The sequence below is a fragment of the Felis catus genome, chromosome E1 (assembly GCF_018350175.1).
Source record: "Felis catus isolate Fca126 chromosome E1, F.catus_Fca126_mat1.0, whole genome shotgun sequence".
In the NCBI taxonomy this organism is placed as follows: domain Eukaryota; kingdom Metazoa; phylum Chordata; class Mammalia; order Carnivora; family Felidae; genus Felis; species Felis catus.
The window spans coordinates 43624225-43644510 of record NC_058381.1 but is presented as its reverse complement, the minus strand read 5'-3'; the positions used below and the strand labels follow the sequence as shown (position 1 = coordinate 43644510).

General features: G+C 49.5%; 2 protein-coding genes across 51 annotated transcripts in view; both read left to right on the top strand.

Annotated features, from left to right (window-relative positions):
• LOC105260083 (RAD52 motif-containing protein 1-like) overlaps positions 1-20286 on the top strand; it is a 345360-nt gene that overhangs the window by 172146 nt on the left and 152928 nt on the right. The window lies entirely within an intron of this gene.
• Positions 1-20286, top strand: part of LOC123378959 (pleckstrin homology domain-containing family M member 1-like) — a 37687-nt gene that overhangs the window by 475 nt on the left and 16926 nt on the right. For both annotated transcript variants that reach the window (XM_045044334.1, XM_045044335.1), the window contains exons 2-5: positions 5389-5477; positions 8739-8986; positions 10725-11351; positions 17822-18233. In XM_045044334.1, coding sequence (XP_044900269.1) covers positions 5430-5477; positions 8739-8986; positions 10725-11351; positions 17822-18233 — 1335 coding nt within the window. In that variant the 5' untranslated portion in view covers positions 5389-5429. The remainder of the gene's footprint in view (positions 1-5388; positions 5478-8738; positions 8987-10724; positions 11352-17821; positions 18234-20286) is intronic.

The following is a 20286-nucleotide window of genomic DNA, read 5'->3' as shown; positions in this document are numbered from 1 at the left end:
ACTTCCCTCCGCCTCCCTCTACCGCATCTCATTCTCACCCCTCAACCCCTTTGGCGATCCCAGGGCTCCACGCAAACCTCCTCGAACCCCCCCTCCCCCCTCCCCGTCTTTCTGGCTTACCCCTTTTCAGGCTCAGCTTTCTTATCCCAGCCCCCCTGCTCAGCCCCCCAAGGTCTGCTCAGCCAAAACACCCACCTCCCCCCACTCATTTAATACCTACCACCACAGTAGATGCCCTATTGCGCTTACCCCCCCCCCCTTCTTGATAACTCTGATCTCAGCCCCGTCTCAAGTCTTGTATGTATCTTCTTGTCCTCACCCACTCAACCCCTAACTTCCAAGCCCACCACGTACTTTCAGCCTGAGGACCCTTCATTCCTGAGTCTTTGCTAAACCACCCCCCAACTCTTGCTGCCCTAGTTCCCACCACCCCTACCCAATCTTGTTAGACTGACGTCTTCCTATCCCCATTTCAACTCTTCATCCCAACTGTGTGCCCGTTCTTCCCTTGATGTGGTCCCCATTTGATCTGAGAACCTAGTGCAGTCCCCTGCCAACCCCACCTGCTTTCTCAGAGCCAGGCACTTGCCGAACACCTCAATTGATGCGGGGCCTCAGATGGTAAGTAAGTGTGGAGGAGTAGAGATCCTTCTCCCGTGGGTCAAGTGCTTTTCCTGGATGTCAGGTCCCCTGTAGCTGTCCTTAAGGATTGTGTTCCTGGCATCCATATTACATTACTCGCGTTGGCTGCTGGAATGGTAGGTATCATCCAAATCCCTGGAAGGTGAGGGATAGCTACTCATTCAGCTGGGGCAGTGGGAGCTTATCACTTCCTTTTGGGTGATGATCTGGAGAAACTCAAGGGGTTCCACTGTGTGGGGTTGGCTGTGGTCACAGAATCATGTCCGTGTGTATTGCCCGGCCGCTTAGAAAGGACCCTCCCCCAGTGCTCCTCCTGGCCAGAACTGGTTGTAGATTAGTCCCGCTACCGAATGTGCCAGAGGTGACGTTACATGTTGTGAAGAGTAGAGATGAGTGGATCCTGGGGACGCCGAGGCCTCCGTGGAGGCTGTTGAACTGCTTCCTCTTTTTGCAGGTGCTGGATCATTGAGTTTTGACCATTTTGATTACCCATGAACACAGAGAGTCAAGTTATCTCAGAGTAGCTAGACATTCTTGAGGCACCCAGGCTCCACTGTTAACATTTATAATCTCCTGGGATTTGGGGGTGCACCTCCCCTCTAAGTTCTGGTGACCAGACTCCGAAGGATTGGCCATTTGACAGCCGTTGTAAAGGACCCCAAAGAAGACCCATTGTCTTTGCTTGCATTTATAGTCTCACGCCTTTGAGAATTGGATGTCCTTTGAGCTTCAATATCCCCTTCCGTTAAGGTGTGATCTCTGAAGGGTTTCAGCCTGTTGGCAGCTTGGTGTAATGGAAGGAGTTCCACAGTGACCCCACCACTGAAAAGTTGTATACTTCAACCTCTTACAGTCTGCGACGGTCTGAGCCTTTTTATTTTACTCATCTGTTCATTCAGCAAGTATTTTTTGAGCACCACTGTGTGCCGTGCACTGTTTGAAGCATTAGAAATACAATGGTGAATGAGTCAGGCAAAGGTCCTGCTTTCATTCACTCGGAGTTTGGTCCTTGCCAGAATCTTAAGGGATCTGGGACAAGAATATGGGAGAGATGGGTGTTGTTGGATGGAAGGAGGGAGGGAGGAAAGAAAGATAGCCAGTGTTCCTAGACTTCACATTTCTGGCCTCACCACTAGCCTTTGGACTGGGAATCACGAGCTAGAAGTTGCTTGCCCTCCAGCTGATATTCAGTTGCTTTGTTGCCCTACCCCCCCCCCCCACACACCCATCCCACCCCCCCACAAGGCTCTTGTCTAGAAATCCAACTTTCTTCAGGTAGAAGGAGGTGCTGTTTACTCAGCACTCACATGTCTGAAGTATCAGCTGTCTTTCTGAATCAGAAGATAACTTTGTCATTTGTTTCCAACTGAAAACCCTGACTCATCACCTGGTACAGCAGCTGGAGGGCTTAAACACCGGCCTGTTGTCGTGCATAGCCAGGCGCAGGATCGGAGTCAGGCCGTAGAGACGAGGCTGTCGCGGATGGCGGGGAAGTCTCTCAGAAGAAGAGGTTGCCGTTTACTGATGAACGGAGTGTTTCGAAAGTGGTGAAGCCAGGTTGTCCATTTCTTCTTTTAATGTAAGTCTCATCTGAGTCCTTCTCCTCTTTTCGTTCTTCCTTAGTCTCTGGAGGAAGTGAAATTGGATGTTTATAGAAGGCCAGGCAGTATCACCAAGAGAATCAGCCGCAACGATTCCTTCCTGTGTGTTGGAACGTTTGAGGAGGGACAGCTCGGAAACCTGGCTGCCGTGGAAAGGACCTGTGGTCAGCTAGTTGGGGCCACAGATCTGATGGGCAAGATCGCTTCTTGTCAGTGTTAGGCCTTCTTGGATAAGGTGGAGCTTCTGAAGAGTCTGTGAATAATAAGTTTGCCTGAAACTCTTTGAACCGAGGACCTGGGACAGTAGGAACTGGCGAGAGGCACAGAGCTTGGAATGAGAAAATTCTGTCCCTCACCTGAGGCGTGTTTCTACTGAGCCTCAGTTTTCTCTTCTGTGAATGAGGGATAATCATCCTTCTCTCACAGGATTGTTTTAAGAATTCAATGAGGATAGAGAACGAGATCCTGTGCCAGAGTGAACCGATGCAGAGGGGCAGAGGTAGACGAAGGTGGCTTAGGAGTTTCCTAAAGGCACACGGCACTCACCTTGTCTGCTCAACTGTATCAGGGATGTTTGAACTCTCTACTTGCTCTCTTTATTCTGGGTCTCCTGAAGACCCTCCCCTCTTTCGTTTGCTTCTTGGTGTCAGTGAAGACAGTTCTGAGGACAGAAAGTGAAACCGGTCCCGTAGCATGGTCGATGGGGGTCTGGCCCACCCAAGGAGCCTGCTGGAGTGCTGACCTAGCAGTCAGGAGACCCAGAGCCCAGAGATCTCACATCGTAGATGGTCGTGGTCCTGCCTCTGAGCCATTGCCTGCCTTCCTGAGGCGTTCTAGAACCGACAGGCCTATGTAGGGAGCTTTGGCTTCCTGCAAAGAAAGATGTGCCCGCAACTTTGGCCTGACCCCCACGTCTCAGTTCTGTTTTGTGAATTGTCAAGCGGCCATCCTTCTAGGTTTCTCCGCACTGTTGTCCTTTTGTGACGTTCCTGACACTGTTTTAGGTCACAGTTGTCTCTTGTCTGGCCCTGCCCTGACCTCAGTGTCAGTTTACTTTGTTTTTTCAGCAGACCCTGCCTTGGCCAGAGCACCCACTTAATGCTAAGCCTCCCTCCCTCCAGTGAATATTATATTCAGTTAATTAGTTGATGAGGCCTCAATGGTCCTCGTCTTCAGATTGCTGAGGCCCAAGCCTTGAGGCCGGCTGAGGGAAGGGCAGTTTTAGGGCTTGAGGCTCTGTCTAGAAGGGCAGGCCCCCGGAATTGCCAAAGGGGATTGGATGCCAGGGTCTCGAAGCCAGAGAGCCTGAACTCGGCCTGCAGGGCTGCGTAGGGTAGCCTTGAAGAAACCCAGCCTCTAGGATCAGGCACGGTTTCAGGACCGACTCTGTAGTACGTCCCCTTCTCCCGGGGCCCTGGTGGCCAGAGCACGGAGCTGGTCTCCAGCAAAGGGTCCTGAGGATTCCCAGTGGGTAGGAGCTGGGGAAGTGGTGGAGGGAGAGACAGTCTGATGGGCTGTGGCCAGGGGCTAGTGTTCCTCCTGGCAGTCTGTTGTGCGCTGACCAGAGCTGGTTTCGTGGGGGCCGTCCTCCACACACCTGTCTCCCTTTGCATGTCCTTACTTAGGAAGGTCGGCGCTGGGTCCTGTTCACCCTCTGCCGGATCCAGAGGCCAGGGCTTGAATCAGAGCGTCTTTCATCATTTAGGGCCACCCTGCCGTTCTCCATGCCTCGCTGTTCGCCTGTAAACCTTTCCTGCCAGACTCAACCCCGATGCTCCCTTGCATCCCGCCACCTGGGCCCCCAGCCGAAGAGCCCTCCTCCCAAGACTCCCCTGCCCCCTCCCCAGCCACCCCTTAGCCCTAGCTCACACCTGCCTCTTCCAGAAGGGTGGATGTCATCCTGGCCGAAGGTGGTAGAGCCCGCCACTGATCAGCCCTGGGATCTTGGGAAGTTCCTTGACCTGGGTCAGCTTTGATTTCATATCTGTTAGATCTGGATAATAAAAGAGCTCGCCTAGGGTGGTTCCAAGGAATGAATGAAGCAATGTGTGTAAACAGTACAAAATCCATTCAGCCTGCCTCCATTTGATAACTTCTTTGGGCCTTCGGTTTTTGAGAACAGAGACAGCGATGACCTATCTTTTGGTGTCCCTCCATGCTCGGCAGTGTGGTCACTAGAGATCTGTTTAGATGGGAATGTGCCTGCCCAATCCTGGTCCGTCCGAGTGGCTGGGGCGGTCCAGGCAAGCCAACAGCCGCCCCCCCCCCCCGAGGCTCAGGTTGAGCGCCCCCCCCCACCTAAGCCACCCACGGGGGTTGGGGGGGGAGCCAGTGCCCTGAGGGATTTACCTGTGTACTGACTTCAGGTAGTTGAGCGGACTCATTCAGACAGTGGCCTTTGCCTATAAGGCTTGGCCACATCCAACCGGGGTAATAGACACCATTTATCCTTAGTACCGTCAGGCCCTGTGCTGGGCATCTTCCACATTCATAACCTCCATTGGAGACGTCTGCCGTGGGCCCCACCTAGCATGCCGAAGTGGTCAGTGGCAAATCGAGATTCGAACCCGTGTTGTTTCCCTTAGGCGTGTCCCTGTGCTGCTCCAGCTGGACCCTCGTGCCTGGAGGGGAAGCAGCTATGTAGCAAGAGGCCCTCCCTTTGGAAACTTCCTTCGGTTGTGCTTGTCCCTGCCGAGCTGGCAGACATCGGGCTGGCACAGGAGTCAGAGGCTCCGAATGTGAATCGTGAGCCCCTGCTTCCTGGTCCATGTGGGCTCTTGGCACCTCCAGCGGCAGCATCCCCCTCGCACCCTTCGTTCTGTATCCAAATCAGCCCTTCCTTCCCTGCTTTTTTGTGCCAGCGTTTGGTGTGGCATACAGAGGCCTTTCCATGCCCTGATTAGGGTGGACCCGCCCATGGCACATAGGATTCCCCACCTCCTGAGATCCGAGCCCTCAGATTTCTTCTCTTCCCTTGTTTCCTTCCTTAAAATCCACTCTTGGCTTTTACTTTTGAATTCAGAGGCCTTCGCATTGCAGTTTGAGGAAGATGGGCTGACCCGCTGCCTGCTGGGGGAGGGGGAGAATTGGCTGGGGGTGGTGAGCTGGCACCTGCTCATCTGGCCGCCGCCGTCTGTCTCTGCAGGTGTCATGTGATTCTCCGAGGGAGCTGCAGTGTGAGCGGAAATGCTCTCGGTGGTGGAGAATGGACTGGACCCCCGGGCTGCCATCCCGGTAGGCAGTCGGAGAGGCTCAAGGGTGGGGAAGGGGGCACGGGACAGCCATGTCATTGGTTTTCCTCACTTTGAAATGAATGAGTACTGTCTGGAAAGCGAGGCCTCGGGTTGAGAAAGAGTTATAGCAGAAGCAGCCTCTGAGGAGATCCTGCCCTTTCTAGAACATCTTATTGGTGATGGAATGGGAATTGATAAAAAACGACGGATTTGAATACGGGCTGCCTAAAGACCAAGGATTTCTCAAAGGAAGTCATACATATGGGGCGCCTGGGTGGCTCACACGGTTAAGCGTCATGATCGTAAGCGACTCATGGTCTTACAGTTTGTGAGGTCACTGCATTGGGCACTCTGCTGTCAGAGCAGAGCCTGCTTTGGATCCTCGGTCTGCTCTGTCTCTGCCCCCTCCCCCACAGGCACATACACGTATGCACATTCTCTCTCTCTCTCTCTCTCTCTCTCTCTCTCTCTCTCTCAAAAATAAGTAAACATTAAAAGAAGGGGCACCTGGGTGGCTCAGTCGGTTGAGCATCCGACTTCGGCTCAGGTCACGATCTCACGGCTCATGGGTTGGAGCCCCGCATCGGGCTCTGTGCTGCCAGCTCAGTGCCTGGAGGCTGCTTCATATTCTGGGTCTCCCTCTCTCTCTCTGCCCTCTCCCTCTCATGCTGTGTCTCTCTGTCTCTCAAAAATAAATAAACATTAAAAAAAAAAGAAAAAAGAAAAGAAGGCATTAGGGTGGCCTGGGTGGCTCAGATGGTTGAGCGTCCATTTGGCTCGGGTCATGATCTCACGATTTGGGAGTTTGCTGCTGTCACTCCCTAGCCCACTTTGAATCCTCTGTCCCCCTCTCTCTTTGCCTCTCTCTCTCTCTCTCTCTCTCAAGTCAAATAAGCAAACAATGAAAGAAGTATATGACCCGTAAGTCATATGAAAAGATGTCTAACATCAAAAGACTGCATACTGTATGACTTCATTCACACAAAATGTCCAGAATTGGCAAATCCATAAAGACAGAAAGTAGATTAGTAGTTGCTAGGGGTTGAGGGAGAGGGGACTGGAGACGAGTGACTGCTCATGGGCACAGTGTTCCTTTTTGAGACAATGAAAATGTCCTAAAATTAGGTAGTGGCTGTAGTTTCACTATTCTGTGAATATACCAAAAATCACTGAACTGTATAGTTTAAATGAGTGAATTTTATGCAATGTAAATTGTGTCTCATTAAAGCTGTTATAAAGAAAAAAAGAACAGGGGCGCCTGGGTGGCGCAGTCGGTTGAGCGTCCGACTTCGGCTCAGGTCATGATCTCACGGTCCATGAGTTCGAGCCCCGCGTCGGGCTCTGTGCTGACAGCTCAGAGCCTGGAGCCTGCTTCGGGTTCTGTGTCTCCCTCTCTCTCTGACCCTCCCCCGTTCATGCTCTGTCTCTCTCTGTCTCAAAAATACATAAACATTAAAAAAAAAATTTTTTTTTTAATAAAAAAAGAACATTCGACTTTTCTAAGAACATTAACATGAACTGTTTGGGCTAAGATAAAAATAAAACAGTAAAATATTTATCCATAATCCTATCAGCTAACAGTTCAAACCAGGTTTTCTGTATTCCCTCCCAATCCTTTTCCAAAACACACAGGTAATTTTGACATGCTTATATTATGACAGAACTGTCTTTATCTTTCCAAAGGATTTTACATATATGTATTTTATAATTGATTTATGTAACAGACCTTAACGGAATACTTACATGTGTCAGGAGCCAGGCCAAGTGTTGAGGATGCAAGAATGAAAAAAAACAAGCAAGTCCTGCCCTCAGAGTCATCCCCCCACCCCCCAACTCCTGTGCTGTAGGCCAGGAAGTATTCGTTTCGTTTAACAGATGAGGAAATTAAGCTCAGTGAGGTTAAGTGAAATGTCTGCAGTGACCCAGCTGTTGACCAACAGAGCTGAGACTAACTTCTGCCTCTGACTGCCAGGTCAAGGATCTTTCCTTTTTTCTTTCTTTCTTTTTAAAGTTTATTTATTTATTTTAGGGGCGCCTGGGTGGCTCAGTCAGTTAAGCGTCCTATTTCGGCTCAGGTCATGATCTCACGGCTCGTGGGTTCGAGCCCTGCATCAGGCTCTGTGCTGACAGCTCAGAGCCTGGAGCCTGCTTCGGATTCTGTGTCTTCCTCTCTCTCTGCCCCTCCCCCCCTCATACTTTGTCTCTCTCTCTCTCTCTCTCTCTCTCTCTCTCTCTCTCAAAAATAAACATTAAAAAGATATTTTTAAATAAATAACGTTTATTTTATTTTGAAAGGGAGAGTGAGCATGAGCAGAGGAAGGGCAGAGAGAGGGAGAGAGAGAGAGAGAGCGAGAGCGAGAGCGAGAGCGAGAGAGAGAGAGAGAGAGAGAGAGAGAATCTCAAGCAGGCTCCACACTGTCAGCACAGAGCCAGATACGGAGCTCAAACTCAGAAACCGTGAGATCACGACCTGAGCTGAAATCAAGAGTCAGATGCTTAACCGACTGAGCCACCCAGGTGCCCCTAGGATCTTTCGTAATGTGGACCCTGCTCCTGTTTTCTTGGTGTTTTTATGGTTCTAAAGTGGCACTTGTAGCCTCTTCATGGAATCGTAGGCCCCTAAACAAGGTGCAAAGCTTCACCCCTGCCCTAGATGGATCACCCAGGCTCCCACCCCTGTAACTCTGATGGAGCCGGTATTTAAACACAAGATTTCTATGGCTATCAAATCACTGAAGTTCGGTTTAAAAAGCAAAACAAAAGAAAAACATACAAATATCTTTGCAAAAAAATAACTATCTCTGGGTGGTATAAGTACGTCATTTTCCTTTTCTCCTCTATGCTTTGTCTCTGTTTTCTTTCTTTCTTTTTTAAAATTTTTTTCCAACGTTTATTTATTTTTGAGAGAAAGAGAGAGAGAGCGCGCGCGCGTGCGCAAGTGGGGGAGGGGCAGAGAGAGAGGGAGACACAGAATCCAAAGCAGGCTCCAGGCTCTGAGCTGGCAGCACAGAGCCCGACGTGGGGCTCGAACCCATGAACCGTGAGATCACGACCTGAGCCGAAGTCGGACGCTCAACCGACTGAGCCACCCAGGCGCCCGTCTTTGTTTTCTATGATTAGCTTGTGCTAGTTTTGCTGTATACACAGCCGCAGGTAGACGTGAGACGTGTGTGGGTGTGCGTGTATTTGGTGATAAGCACTTCCCTTCCAGGGGTCACCGCAGGATCTTCTAAAGGCCTGTGTTATGTCTCACACTGACTAGGTCATCAAGAAGAAGCTAGTGGGATCTGTGAAGGCGTTGCAGAAGCAGTACGTGTCCTCGGACACAGTGGTCACTAGCGAAGACGGAGATGCCAACACCATGTGCAGTGCCCTGGAGGCTGTATTTATCCACGGCCTGCATGCCAAGCACATCCGAGCCGAGGCCGGAGGGAAAAGGAAGAAGAGCGCCCACCAGAAGCCTCTGCCTCAGCCTGTCTTCTGGCCCCTCCTGAAAGCTGTCACCCACAAGTGAGATCAGCAGGGGAGGCTTTGCTTTGGGGAGGAGCTTCAGTGTGGGGGAGCCTGGGCTCTCCCTCTACAGCTCTATGGGAAAGCAGCAGAGATGCTCTGTGTTCTAGAATGGAGATGGGTGAGATAGGGGTTATTGTTAGCCCAAGCCTCAAGAGCCCCTCAGCGCACAGGCAATGGCCTGGGGCTGCTCAGGCCCCTGGCTGGTCGGTCGCCTTTAGCAGGAGCCACCTTTTGGCCACACCGTGGCAAAGTTAGGTAGTTGGAACAGAGAATGTGTGGCCTGCAAAGCCTAAAATCTTTACTAAGTGGCCCTGAACAGAAGAGGTTTGCTGACCCTGCCTTGGAATGTTTGAACATCTCTATGCTAAGTATTATATCCTAACAGGCTGTGGCATTTTTTAAAGCAGTGGAATCCAGATCATCTGAATATCCACCCTGGGACGTTTGCCTCTGTGGCCCTGGCCCTCACTGCCTGGGCTTTGGAGCAAGCAGCTGCTGGCACGTTGCCTCTAAGGGCTATTAAATGCCACCTTCAGCCTGAAGGTGCCTTGTCGGTCTGTATCTTGCTTTTCGTGCTGACTGCCACCGCCCTGTCTCAGGTTCTTACCTCACTGCCAGGTGGCAGTGGCTTTCTGATTGTCCCCCTTATCTCATTCTGTCTGTCCTTAGGTCAGGCAGCTGGTCAGCATTTATTGAGCGTAAGCTAACCCGAGCTCATTCCCTGAGCCCTGTGGAGCACGCACTCCTATGGGCGAGACGTGCTCAGGGCACTGTGATGGTCGGAGGAAGGGCATTTACATCAGACCAAGGGTTCGGGAACCGAGTCTGGTACCTGATCTTATCCCGAGCAGCCCACCCAGAAGTCTGCGCGACTGCGGTCGAGTCATTTCCGGGTGTAAAAACTCTCAGGCTCCCCAGTGCTAGCCTGGAGTGCCATTCACTGCGTTGGGGCCCCAGAATCTGTATCCTGACCAGGTTCCCAGGTGATTCTGACGCACAGCCAGGTGTGGGGACCCTTGCCCCACTTGGCCTCACCGGTTGGATGCTCCAGGCCCTGCATCACCTGACTTTGCAACCCAATCAGCCGCTCCTCCTCCTCCCCGTGCTGTAACGGGAGTGCTCACCACTCCTGTTACACAGCTGCTGCTTCCCTACCCTTGGTGCCTTTTTTCTGTCAGTCCTTGGTGCCTAAGGTTCCCCTTCCATCTTTGCCGCTTGAAATCCCTCAAGGCCCAGCTCAATGCCTTGCCTATCCCTAATCCCTATGCCTAATCCCTCAATGCCTTGCCTAAGGCATTGTTCTTACTGCAACCTGGAAGTGATTGCCTTCCCCCCACCCCAGCTCTGCTGACAACAGGGTTCACCTCCGTGTGCCCTGGAAAGGTAGTAACCTGGACTGAGGGCAGGACCATGTCTGTATCCTGTATCTTCACGGCTCCAAAGACCTGGCACTTAGGGGCTCATCAGATGTATGCCGGATGAGCAGGTGATGTCAAGGGCGCCTGGGGAGTCGTAACAAAAATGGCAATTATCCTGCATGACAGTAACCTCGAAAAAGTGGGGAGTTGTAGCTAAATGTTTCTCAATTCCCTGTAGAACACTGCTATCTGAGATTTTTTCCCAAGCCTATATATACTTGCAGTCGTTATTACTGGCTCCTGCTCACCAGTGGATAAAACAATCCTCCGTGATCTGAAATCATTTCTTGAAACGAGCCTGTCCTCTCCACCCCCAGACACATCGTCTCGGAATTGGAGCACCTGATCTTTGTCAGCACGGACGTGGGCCGCTGCCGGGCCTGGCTGAGGCTGGCCCTCAATGACGGCCTGATGGAGTGCTACCTGAAGCTGCTCCTCCAGGAGCCCGCCCGCCTGTGCGAGTACTATCAGCCCACAGCCCTGCTTCGAGACGCCGAGGAGGGCGAGTTCCTGCTCAGCTTCCTGCAGGGACTGACGTCCTTATCCTTCGAGCTCTCCTACAAGTCCGCCATCTTAAACGAGTGGACGCTTACCCCACTGGCTCTCTCTGGGCTTTGCCCGCTCTCTGAGCTCGACCCCCTCGCCACCTCTGGGACAGAACTACAGCGGAAAGAGTCTCTGGATTCAATTTCCCATTCCTCAGGCTCGGAGGACATCGAAGTCCAGCACTCAGGCCATAAGATCCGACGGAACCGGAAGCTCACGGCCTCCTCCCTCAGCCTGGACACCGCCAGTTCATCCCAGCTGTCTTGCAGCCTCAACTCTGATAGCTGCCTACTCCAAGAGAATGGCTCCAAGAGTCCAGACCGTTCCGAGGAGCCCATGTCCTACGACTCCGACCTGGGGACAGCAAATGCCGATGATTCAGACCCGTCTCTGCAAGAGTGAGTGTCCTTCCCCCACTCCTTCTCCTCCCCCTGCCTTCCTTCCTTCTCCTCTTCCTCTTTCTCTCCCTTCCTATAGCATGTGATTGCCTGTCACTGAGCATTGACCTCTCTAAGGGCATAAAGGAAAAGAGGACCGTGGCTCTTCCTCAGGGACTGGAGTTGCCGCGACTTGTACCTGGAGGCAACATGGGGCAGCGAGGAGAATGGATTCAGGGAGGGCTCAGAGCTGAATCAGGCTCCAGCTCTGCCCCTGGCTGATCTTCCACAAGTTACCTAATTTCCCTGAGGCTTCGTGTAAAATATTATTGCCTCTAGGGCGGAAACTAACGGTTCGGAGTTAGATATACGACTTCCAAAAGACGCAGTGAAGCCCAGCGCGTCAGGGTGCTCCGCTGCGACCTCCCAGAAGGCCTCTGAAGGACACAGACCCTGAATGAGGCCTGGAGGAGGTGGTGCACAAAAGGGGCCAAGCAAGTGAGTGGAGGAAGAGCACAGGGAGCAATGAACTTGACTAGAGAAGGGACCCTGGGCAGAGCTATCTCTTTAAAAGAACTATTTTCTGTTTGAGTATTGTTGACACACGGTGTTATATTAGTCTCAGGTGTACAACGTAGTGAGTCACCGTCTCTCTATGTTAACCGTGCTCACCACAGCAGAGCCTTCTTCGTGCAGGCCCTTTTGAAACATTCATTTTTTAATAGATTTGTTTTTATGGTAAGAAAAAAAAGTCTACCTACAGTGAAACGTCTTTTCCACCTTTGTAACCATAATTATTAATTCCTTACATCTTTCTTTTTCTTTTTTTTAAAGTTTATTTATTTATCTTTGAGAGAGAGAATGAGCAGGGGAGGGGCAGTGAGAAAGGGGGACGGAGGATCTGAAGCACATTCTGTGCTGACAGCAGAGAGCCCAACGTGGGGCTCGAACTCACGAACCGTGAGATCATGAGCTAGGCTGAAGTCAGACATTCAACTGACCGAGCCACCCAGGCACCCCCTTTACATGTCTTTTTCTGATGTTTCTAAATGCATCTAACAGATATGAATAGATAGACTTTTTAAATGTCTTTTATATTTCTTATCTCTGCCCCATCCCCACAAAGCTATTATAAATATACTGTTTGATACCTTGTCTTAGAAGAGATCACAATTTGTGTTTTGGAGCTTCATATCAGTTTCTTCAGTTTTTTTTTTTTTTTTTCCCCTGTGGCATGTGTTTCCATTGTATGAATGTACCTTAGTTTATTTGACCAGCCCTGTATTTACTGGACACTGGAGTTCACTCTTTCTATAAATAACCGTGTGTATGTGATCTTTTAATTCTATGCAACTATCTCTGTTCAGTAAAGTCCCAGAAACAGAATTGCTGAGGCAAAGGATAAATGAGTCTACAATTTTCATAGATAATCGCCTGTTTACACTCTGTCAGGAATGTACCTGTGCCCCCTCGGCCTTGTAGGCAGAAGGTATTATCAAACTTTTGGATATTTGCTCATCTAATAGGTAGAACATGATAAACTTTTTTTTTCAAGTTTATTTACTTGTTTTGAGAGAGAGAGAGAGAGAGAGAGAGACAGCAAGCGAGCATGAGTGGGGGAAGGGCAGAGAGAGAGAGGCAGGGCGGAGAGAGAGAGAATCCCAGGCAGGCCCCTCGCTGTCAGTGCAGAGCGTGATGCAGAGCTTGATCCCAGGAACTGTGAGATCATGACCCGAGCCAAAATCAAGAGTCGGACGCCTAACTGACTGAACCACCCAGGCGCCCCGAAAATGGTAAATTTTTATTAAGCGCTTCCTTCAGCCAGACCCATGTTCCCTCAGCCAGTGTCTAGGATCTTCTTTTCTACTCCTGTGTGCCCCTACCTTCTTGGTTCATTCGAGTCTTTACAGGTTTCCCAGCTGCTGTGGGAAGAACACCAGATTGGGTGCCGGTACGGACTGGCTTGTAGCAGGATCCGGCCTCAAGCCCTGTTCTACCAGTCCCAAGTCCAGTAACGGCAGGCCAAGCGTTGGCTCTGTGAGGTTGTTTCTTCATCTGTAAAGTGGAGGCTCCCTCATAGAGCTGGCCGAGAATCAGATCAGATGCCTGGGGGCGAATCACGGCTGAAGCAGCTTCTGAGCCACAGAGCACATTAGCTAGAACTTTCAAACATCAAACAAGAATTTAGGTAGAGCATCCTGGAAGGGAGCAATCCCCGCTCTATCGGCTGGGCCGATGGCGTGACTTAAGTTCATTCACCTGTCTGAACCCTTCCTTGTGTCTCCTCCTCCCACAGGCCAGCCCGCCGGCCCTCTGTTTTGTCGTGTGCCCTGCTTTTATCTTTCGTGAGTCTTGTGATTGGAAAATTCCAGCTTAAGGCCGTTGAATCAGTGACCGTCCACCCTGTGTGGGAAGCGTCATCCTGGGCATTGTGGGAGAAGTCAAGGGAAGAGGGTCAGGATGTGCAGACCAGCGCGGGGCAGTGGCGTGCAGAACCAGCAAACACAGAGCACACAGACGCACAAACACACATCCAGCACCATCACTCTGAGTGCTGGGCTTGAAGTTATCTTCTCACGTCCACACACACCAGCCCTTAGAGGGTGTGTCTGAGGGTGAAGAGTCACATCCGCAGTTAAGAGTTCACTTATTTTTGTCATATTACTTAAATATTTGTTTTCGTGGATTTTTTAAAGTTGATTTATTTTGAGGGAGAGAGAGAGAACAGGCGTTCTATCAAAATAAATGTTAAAAAAAGTTTTTTTAAATCATCTACAAGTTAAACATAAAGTACAAAAGATGTAACATTCCAATGAAATGTATTAACTTAATGTTTTCTGGAAACCAAACTGCAGTTTGCTTTGTGAATAGAGGATTGATGGCCCGAATAGCTTCTTTTGTGTTGGTTGGGTCTGAATTACAGTGATCGCTGAGAAGCACAGCTAGGGGCCGGTGGTTAGGAGTGTGGACTCAGGAGCCAGACTGCTGGAGTCTTCCATTAACCAGCTTTGCGACCCGGGCAAGATACTCAACCTTTCTGACCTTGATGTCCTCATCTGCAAGATGGGGATAAGAATGCTAGGAAGTGAGTTAAGGTATGCAAAGCGCTTAGAGCAGTGCCACTCACAGGGTGAGTGCTCCATAGGTGGTGTCATTATCATTTTACTACTGGGGGTCCCCGTGATGTCAGTTCTCGCGCTACTTGTCTGTGTATACACGGCTGCAGATCTGTGCTTGATGATATTTGTCAGAGGTCGTTATCACGAGGCCTTCTCTTGGGGGAAATGATTCTTCGCACGTGCAGCCCCCTCCTGTACTTTCACGAGCACCCCTGACCGCCAGGTGGTGCCGTGGACCCCAACACGCTAGTCCACGCGCTCAGGAAAAGCGCAGGCTCAGAATCGCTTGGCGGGGGGCACTTTATGGGGTGGTCATGCCGATTCTCCAGCCCATGCTTTTATTCCACGCCTACGCCTCTGTGTACGCGCAATATACGTATGTATATAATCCGTATATGTTTTCAGACTGTCTTCTAAATGAAAGCACAAACTTCTAGAATTTTTGAACAGGCAGTTTTTGAAAAACGCTGCCCTGAGCTGGACAGAAGTGGAAGGACCGGAGTGTTTCAGCCCTATGTTGCATTTTCTTCAAAAGTTTTGAAAATTCTCTTTCTTTCACTTTTCCTTCAAAACCTCATCTCTAGCACTTTTTCCCACTTGATGTGCATGTCTCTTATTCTCTCTGGGTCCTGCCGACCCGCTCTGATCCTGGTGAGACTCTTGTGAACTTGATTTCATCCTGACCGTGGTGTTGATTTGGTGGAAACTCTAATTTATCACACAAGCTTCTTGCTGTCGGGTGGTGTTTCTTTATTCCCACACCCAGTCCACTCCATCATTAAAATGTGTCTTACAGATGAGGGGTCATTTATAATTAATAACCATTTCGGTAATGCTGCTGAATATTTCCGTAATTCTCCTTCCTTACATTTTTATAGCCATGTGTGTAGAGGCTAAGCAGTCTTACCAGTGGCGATAAGAACAACCAGTGACAAATTGAGGTTAATGTTTCTTGAGTACCTACTTTGTGCCAGACACTCTATAAGCGTTTTACCTATATGATCTCATTCAGCCTTGAGCACAGTCATAGGTGGGTGCTGTTACCGTGCCGGTTTTACGGGTAAAGGAATGAAGTCCGTGAACTTTAGGAACGTATTGTGGGGCCACAGCAGTGTGCCAACCAAAGCCAACCAACATCACCCTTTAAGGAAACCCCTTCCCCACTAGCTATGGATTTACCTATTCTGGACATTTAATACCAATGGAATCATACACTATGTGGCTTTTTGTGACCTGCTTCCTTCACTTAGTAGGCTTTCAAGGTTCATCCGTGTTGTAGCATGGGTCATGGCTGAATAATATTCCGTTGTGTGAATACACCACCATTTGTTTTATCTTTTCAGTTAGTGGACATTTGTTCTATTCCTACTTTTTGGCTTCTGTGAATAATATTGCTGTGAACACTCATGTACAGGTTTTTGTGCAGACATTGTCTTTTAGTTCTCTTGGGTATATACCCATGAGTTGAATTGCTGACTCCTATGGTAACTCTATGTTTAACTTTTAAGGAACTACCAAACTGTTCTCCACAGAGGCTGCACCATTTCACATTTCCGCCAGCAGCGTGTAGGAGTTCCATTTTCTCTACACCTTTGCCAATACTTGTTATTCTCTGTCTTTTTAATTTTTTAAAAATTTTTAATGTTTCTTATTTTAGAGAGAGACAGAGAGAGAGAGACAGAGCATGAGTTGGGGAGAGGCAGAAAGAGAGGGAGACACAGAATCTGAAGCAGTCTCCAGGCTCCAAGCGGTCGGCACAGAGCCCGACACAGGGCTCGAACCCACGAACCGTGAGATCATGACCTGAGCCGAAGTCGGATGCTTAACTGATTGAACCACCCAGGTGCCCCTCTGTCTTTTTTAGTATAGGCGTCTTGGTAGGCATAAAGTAGTATCTTGTTACGGTTTGGATTTGTATTTCACTACCGTCTAATGATATTGAGCATCTTTGCATGTACTTTCCATTTGTATACCTTTAGAGAAGTGGCTCTGTAAACCTTTGCCCATTTTTCAGTCAGATTATTTGTTCTAATATTATTGAATTGTAAGAGCTCTCTATATTCTGGATACTAGACCCTTATCAGATATATGATAATACTTGGATATAAGATATGCAGATTTTTTTCCTGTTCTATGCGTTATCTTTTTACTTTCTTGATAGTATCCTTTTGAAGCCCAAAAGCTTTTAGTGTTGATAAAGTCCAGCGTACCTATTTTTTATTGTTTACTTATTTGTTGGCTGTCATATAAGAAACCATTGCCTGATCCAAAGATTTATACCTGTTTCCTTCTAAGAGTTTTATAGTTTTAGCTCTTACTTTTAGGTCTTTGATCCATTTGAGTTCATTTTTTATATGGTGTGAGGTAGGGGGCCAACTTTCTTCTTTTGCATGGGACTGTTCGCTTATCCCAGCACCATTTGTTGAAAAGACTATTCTTTCCCCACTGAAAAGTCTTGGGCTGCAAATCAGTTGCCCATAAATGTATGGGTTGTTCACCAATGTTTGACTAGCATGTCTTGAAATGTTGTTTGGGGTTATGATGTAGATAAGAGCACACAGCTCAGCCAGAAGACATTAAGGTAGAAACTTGAGTTCTAAAATCCTTATGGAAATGAGCCCACATTAAGGGGAGTTTGGCACGTCTTCTGACCCAGTCTAAACCATTAGGGCAGATATGGGCAATCTCTTGGGCCCCGGGTAGCTTTGTTGTTGTATGAATCTGTATTCGCCCGTGACATACTCTATTGGTTCATAAACAAAGGAGGAGACAGCAAATAGTTCTAGTTCAGAAACAGAATGTGGATTCTCAGAAGCCTCAGGAGAAGGGGAGCAGCCACTAGCCAGTGCACATTTTAGAAGGCCCAGAGTAGTTTTCATGTGCGTGCGTGTGTGTGTGTGTGTGTACGTAAAGACAGTAACACTGGCTCCCCGTAGTCCCTGAAGCACCACTGAAGGGCAGGAAGAGGCAGTACCATTGGAAGAGTGAGCAGGTGCACACCCCATGTATCCTTGCGTGCACACTCCTGCACCCCGTGTACACTGATCTCCGGCCACAGGTCCTGGGAACAGGAGGCATCTGGGACCCCACATACGGCCCAGCTCTGGTGGACCAGCGCTTGCACCGGAGATCCCGGGCCCCGCAGTTCCCTTGGCCGCCCACTCGACCTCAGTCCCAGCTGGGGAGAAACTTTGTGAGGAGTGTCAGAGGAAGGCTTGTGTGTAAGCAGAGGAGCACGGTGGGTGGATGACGAGGATGTTTTGTTTTTGAAATCCCCAGACAGCAGTTTTGCCTTCTTACCGCCGTCCCAATAGCCTTGGGCATTCTAGCTGACAGCTTGTCACACAGGTTTCTCTGTTTAAAAACTTCCAGGGTATTGTCGGAATTCAGCAAAGCCCAGGTAAACTCTGTGCCGACCAACGGACTGAGCGGACTGAGTGGAGAAATGGAGATTCCCACGGGGCGGGCCTCACTCCCCCTCCCCGGCCTGGAGGCCAGCATCCCTTTTGATGTGCCCGCAGAGCCCCTCCCGCCCCAAGCATCCTCTGGGACTCAAGATGGGGACCGCAAGCAGGAGCCGCCTCCCCAGGCATCCGGCACCCTGGGCTTGCTGCAGTTGGGCACTGCCAAAGCTGTCCCCTCGGTGAGCATTTTAGACCAGAGGCCTTCCAGTCCCGTGAGAGAGGCGGCGGCCAGAGCAGTCAGCCCGGGGAGCGGCCAGCAGAAGTCTCTGGAGGATGACGGAGCTGCACGGAGCCTTGGGGTGTCCTCACCCACCAGCCCGGTGAGTGATACAAGCTTTTCTTTTTTTTTTTTTTTTTTTTAATTTTTTTTTCAACGTTTTTATTTATTTTTGGGACAGAGAGAGACAGAGCATGAACGGGGGAGGGGCAGAGAGAGACGGAGACACAGAATCGGAAACAGGCTCCAGGCTCTGAGCCATCAGCCCAGAGCCTGACGCGGGGCTCGAACTCACGGACCATGAGATCGTGACCTGGCTGAAGTCGGACGCTTAACCGACTGCGCCACCCAGGCGCCCCTGATACAAGCTTTTCGGGGAGAGGTCTTGGGGAAATGTCTCAGAGCTGGTGCAGGGTCTCCCCAGCTAGCCACCCCGAGTGGTCTCTGCCTTGTCTCCATTAGCCCCTCATATCTGCCACGGCGGATGTGAGCCAGGCACGGTGCCAGTCCCTTCCCATGGGTCTCTCTTGTCCTCTCACATTGACCCCGTAGAGAAGATAATTCTCATCTGATCATAGACCCTGCGCATAACCACTGCCACTTGTCAGCTCAAGGCCTCGGGCAAGGCACTTTGCCTCACTGAGCCTTGGTTTCCTCCTCAGCTCTTGTTATTATTAAATTCAGATTTGCTAAAATACCAGACTTTGAGAATACTCATCTTGCAATATGAGCCAGGTTAGAACTGCACCATCCCATATGGTAACCACTAGCCACACGTGGCTGTTGAATGAGCATTTAAAATGTGGTTAGTCCAAACTGAGATAAGCTATGTGAAATAAACACTGGATCTTGAAGGCTCAGTCTGAGAAAAAAAGAAGGTGAAATATCTCAATCATTTATCGATTATGTGTTACAATGAAAATATGTTTGATATTGGGTTAAATATAAAAGTTAATTACACGTGTTTCTTTTTACATTTTAAAAACGTGGCTAGTAGAACATTTAAAATGATACATGTGGCTGGAATTCTGTTTCTGTCGGGCAGTGCAGCTCTAGAATGGGCCGGTCTCCTTTGTTGATAACCCCGAGGGAAGCCAGCCCTGGGAATCTCCTGCACAGAGCCATGGGTCAGAGGCTTGAGAACTATCGGCCCAGTGAAGCGGTTGTCAAAGCTGTGGACCTGAGCTCTTTGCCATTTCACATTTGTCCTTGAGGATGAGTAGCCAGGGTAGGAAGTTGTATGCACGTGTGCACGCGGACATACAGAACCCCAGGTTTATCCCAGCTGCTGTCTGGGGTCACGTTAGGATATAGTCTTGCTTTTTCAGCTCCATCCGTGCGTATCTCTCATCCGGTAGCTTCCAGATCGTGTAACTCAGGATGGGGCCAAGGCCGTGAAATAGATTAGGACACGCGCGCGCGCGCGCGCACACACACACACACACACACACACACACTTTTAAATAGCTTTATTGAGATATAACTCATATAGCATACAATTCACCTAATTAAAGTGTATAATTCCATTCTTTTTTCGTATATTCACAAGGTTGTGCAGCCATCACTACAATCGAATTTGAAAATATTTTCATCCCCCATAAAAGAAATCCCTTGGGACGCCTGGGTGGCTCAGTCGTTTGAGGGTCCGACTTCAGCTCAGGTCATGATCTGTGGTTCACAAGTTCGAGCCCCATGTCGGGCTCTGTGCTGACAGCTCAGAGCCTGGAGCATGCTTCAGACTCCCTCTCTCTCTACTCCTCCCCTGCTGATGCTCTGTCTCTATCTCTCTCTCAAAAAATAAATAAAAACATGTTAAAAAGAAAAGAAAAGAAATCCCTTACCATTAGCAGTGACGCCCCATCCTCCTCCTCCGGCCTCACTCCTCTCATCCCCTGGCAACTACTTATTTCCTTTGTCTATAGATTTGCTATTCTGGACATTTCACAGAAATGGAATCACGTAATATGCAGCCTTTGGTGACTGGCTTCTTCCAATTAACATACTGTTTTCGGGATTCATCGTTGTTGGAGCCTGATCTGTGCTTCAGGGAGTAATAATTCATTGTAGATTCCTTTGTATGAACCCGTCACATTTTATTTTGTCCTTCACCAGTTGATAGACTTTTGTTTTTTTCCCCCCATTTTTTTGGCTAATAT